Source organism: Protobothrops mucrosquamatus, unplaced genomic scaffold (genome assembly GCF_001527695.2).
Source record: "Protobothrops mucrosquamatus isolate PMUCROS unplaced genomic scaffold, P.Mucros_1.0 scaffold2149, whole genome shotgun sequence".
NCBI classification, from domain to species: Eukaryota; Metazoa; Chordata; class Lepidosauria; order Squamata; family Viperidae; genus Protobothrops; species Protobothrops mucrosquamatus.
This window is the reverse complement of record NW_015388247.1, coordinates 57,808-60,716: the sequence shown is the minus strand read 5'-3', so window position 1 is coordinate 60,716 and position 2,909 is coordinate 57,808. Positions and strand designations below refer to the sequence as shown.

General features: G+C 32.4%; 1 protein-coding gene across 1 annotated transcript in view; it reads right to left on the bottom strand.

Annotated features, from left to right (window-relative positions):
- Positions 1-208: 208 nt before the first annotated feature.
- The window catches only part of LOC107294906 (centrosomal protein of 290 kDa), an 18,334-nt gene continuing 15,633 nt past the window's right edge, over positions 209-2,909 (bottom strand). The window contains exons 7-8 of the mRNA XM_029285735.1: positions 1,304-1,401; positions 209-470 (exon numbers count right to left, since the gene is read on the bottom strand). Coding sequence (XP_029141568.1) covers positions 309-470; positions 1,304-1,401 — 260 coding nt within the window. The 3' untranslated portion in view covers positions 209-308. The remainder of the gene's footprint in view (positions 471-1,303; positions 1,402-2,909) is intronic.

The following is a 2,909-nucleotide window of genomic DNA, read 5'->3' as shown; positions in this document are numbered from 1 at the left end:
AAAAATCAGAATCAATTACTTCTATTTTCCTCTTTTGAGATATGCCTCCAGAAGACAGAGAAAATGGAAGAGCTTAAGTACCTCATTCACCTTCACTTACTGAATGCCAAATCACAGTTAAGCATTGCATTTAAAGCCAGTCCCAAATTTATTAAAAATAGAGGAAGAATAAAAACTATACAAATGATGCAAAATGAAAAATGGATAAGAGTCATGATTTTATTGCACAAATTAAGAAGTTATTCTGTTGAGAGTTGATTTTTCTGTATATACTCAGTATACTTTAATAATAATATTGACTGATCACGTTATTTCCATAAAGTTGTACGAGGATTGCCAGCTGTCAACCCTGATGTAGAAGTGATTCCATAAGTGGAACTTAACTTTTTTAAACACTTTTCATAATGAGTATTCAGCTTTATGGCTTCTTGTAGAGCATATTTTAAATCTTCTATTTCATCAAAGAAATCCTGAAAAGTTATGACACAAAATGTTTTACTTAAATTCTACTTCTGAATTAGATACTTTGTCTCAAACTCTGTTTCTTTCTACAAAGAACATTCCTGCTTCAAATAATTACAAAATTTGCTAATTGAAGAAATTATTACAAATCCTACATTTGTAGTAATGAATAACCACTCCTGCCCTAGCACTAATCCTTCGTTATAGAATTCAGTGTTTTGTTTTTATAAATTGTACACATGTATATAAAATCAGTTAAAATAATGAATTCAACTGGCCATATTTCTAAGGTTCCAAATTTAATACAAACAATAGACATAAAACAAATTCCCTTTCTACAGATAAACATAGTGTCCAAATCAAATGCTGTATATAGTATCTCTAACAGATATATTACAATCTTAAAATAACAAGAAATTATTTGAAAATAGAATTGATTGCACATAAAGGATTATATACTGTATTTAGAACTTTTTATTATCCATCTTCGTATTATAATCTATAGCATGATTTCATCCTATACAGTATCACACCTGTACTTAGAAGTTTTCAAAGAACTGTCTTAAATACATAGAACAATACATTTAACAGACAACTGTATCTTCAACCCAAAGATACATATAAACAGGCAAAGAGCATTATACATTCTTAAATATGCCTCTGCTTGGAAGGGGGAGCATTACTTAACCTATCCCTATCCACTGATCAGCAAAGCCAAATCTTCTAGAGCACGCTCACAATGTAACAATGCATAAAACTTTATCTCCTATAGCAAACATTTTCCATTTGCAAATAGGAGCTTTTTCTACATTGCCTCAATATTTTTTTTTTAAAAACCCACCTTATCTAATGCAGCAAGCTCATTTTTTAACATTCTTCTTTCTTTGGAAAGCGTTTCATTTTCCATCTTCAGTCGCTGTGTCTCATAAAGCAGCTGGTCTAAAGTACATAAGTAATCTCTTTAAAGTCACTAAAAGATAAAAATTATGTTCTTATTCTTTTTTAACTGTACCTCAGAATTGTTTTCACTTCAGTAAAATCAGGTTTTCCTCTTAGAATGTGTCAGGTTTAAGGCCTGAGAATACAGTATTTCAATTTCAGTTTTACGGTCTTATCATCATCTCATTTTATTTTCTGAAGAGTCAAGGTATCTTACAGAGAATTCAGAATAATGAAACAGTCAAAGAAAAAGCAGCTGTGAAAAGAGAAAATCTCAAGGCTCTGGAAACTACAGATCTGCAAGCACTGGCATAAAGCAGTTGTCAGTCTAAGAAGTCAGTCTTGGTGAAAGAAGAAAATGTTAACAGTGTGGAGTTTAATGGTATAGTTAAGCAATCACACTGTAAACCAGGACATTGTAAATTCTAGTCCTGTCTTAGGCCCAAAGCTAAGTAGGTGACCATGGGCTAGTCTCTCCCTTTGTTTTATGGATTTATGGTCCAAGCACAGAAAACCATTTTGGCTGTATAGGGCAAGGAATTATCTACAGCAGCTAAGACCAGTTTATATAATGCAGGAGCCAGAGAAGTAGTATAGATAAAATATGGTAAAAAAAAATCTTTGCACAAGCCAAATACAGTAATCAATTTGAAAGAGGAAAATGTCACTCGGCGACAGCAGGTACAACATACTCAAATATATTGTAGAGAATATGTGCCAGACTAAAATTTAAAAATCTATTCAGAATTGCACATAATTTGGCAGCACTTTCTATAAGGTGATAACAGTAACACTTCTTCTCTTGTGATACACATCTCCTCTATCTACTCTCACTATAATATAGATTACACTGACAGAAATAAAGCCAGTAAACTTTATGACAAGTGATGGTCCATTTCCTGGTCCTAGTCTGAAAATAAACAGTACATACCATCAACTCTCCTTAAGGACCATAGTTCCCCATCTCTGATCTAAATAAAGGAGACTATAGAAAACATAATTATGATACTATTTCATTAATCAATGTTTGCATCTTAATAGGAAGTATTTTAATGTCTTTTTGGAATGGGAAGAAGTTAATTATATGCATTTTCAATGCAAGGGTACTCTAATATTCAAATTACTGGATTTCCATTTATAGACACAAACATATTATCTTGGGTCAGGAGCTACACATGGACTATCAAGGAATCAGATGCAGCTCCTTAAATCCTCTGAATTTTTCTGCCTTGCCCCTTCCTTTCTACGAATATACATTACATCTCACTGTACAATGTATGTATAAATGTATGAATGATTTTTTTCTGAAATATGACCACAGTGCATGTGCATATATACTAAGGCTCATATGCTGTCTCTACCAATTAATAAGACTAGAAGTTTTCCATTTCCCTTTTTTCTTTTAAACCATACTTAAAAATATCTCTACAGTACGGCACAGCAAAAATATCTGTAATCTATGTTTTTTTTTCTCCCTTATCACCGAGAGCTGGTATAAATCCCCCCCC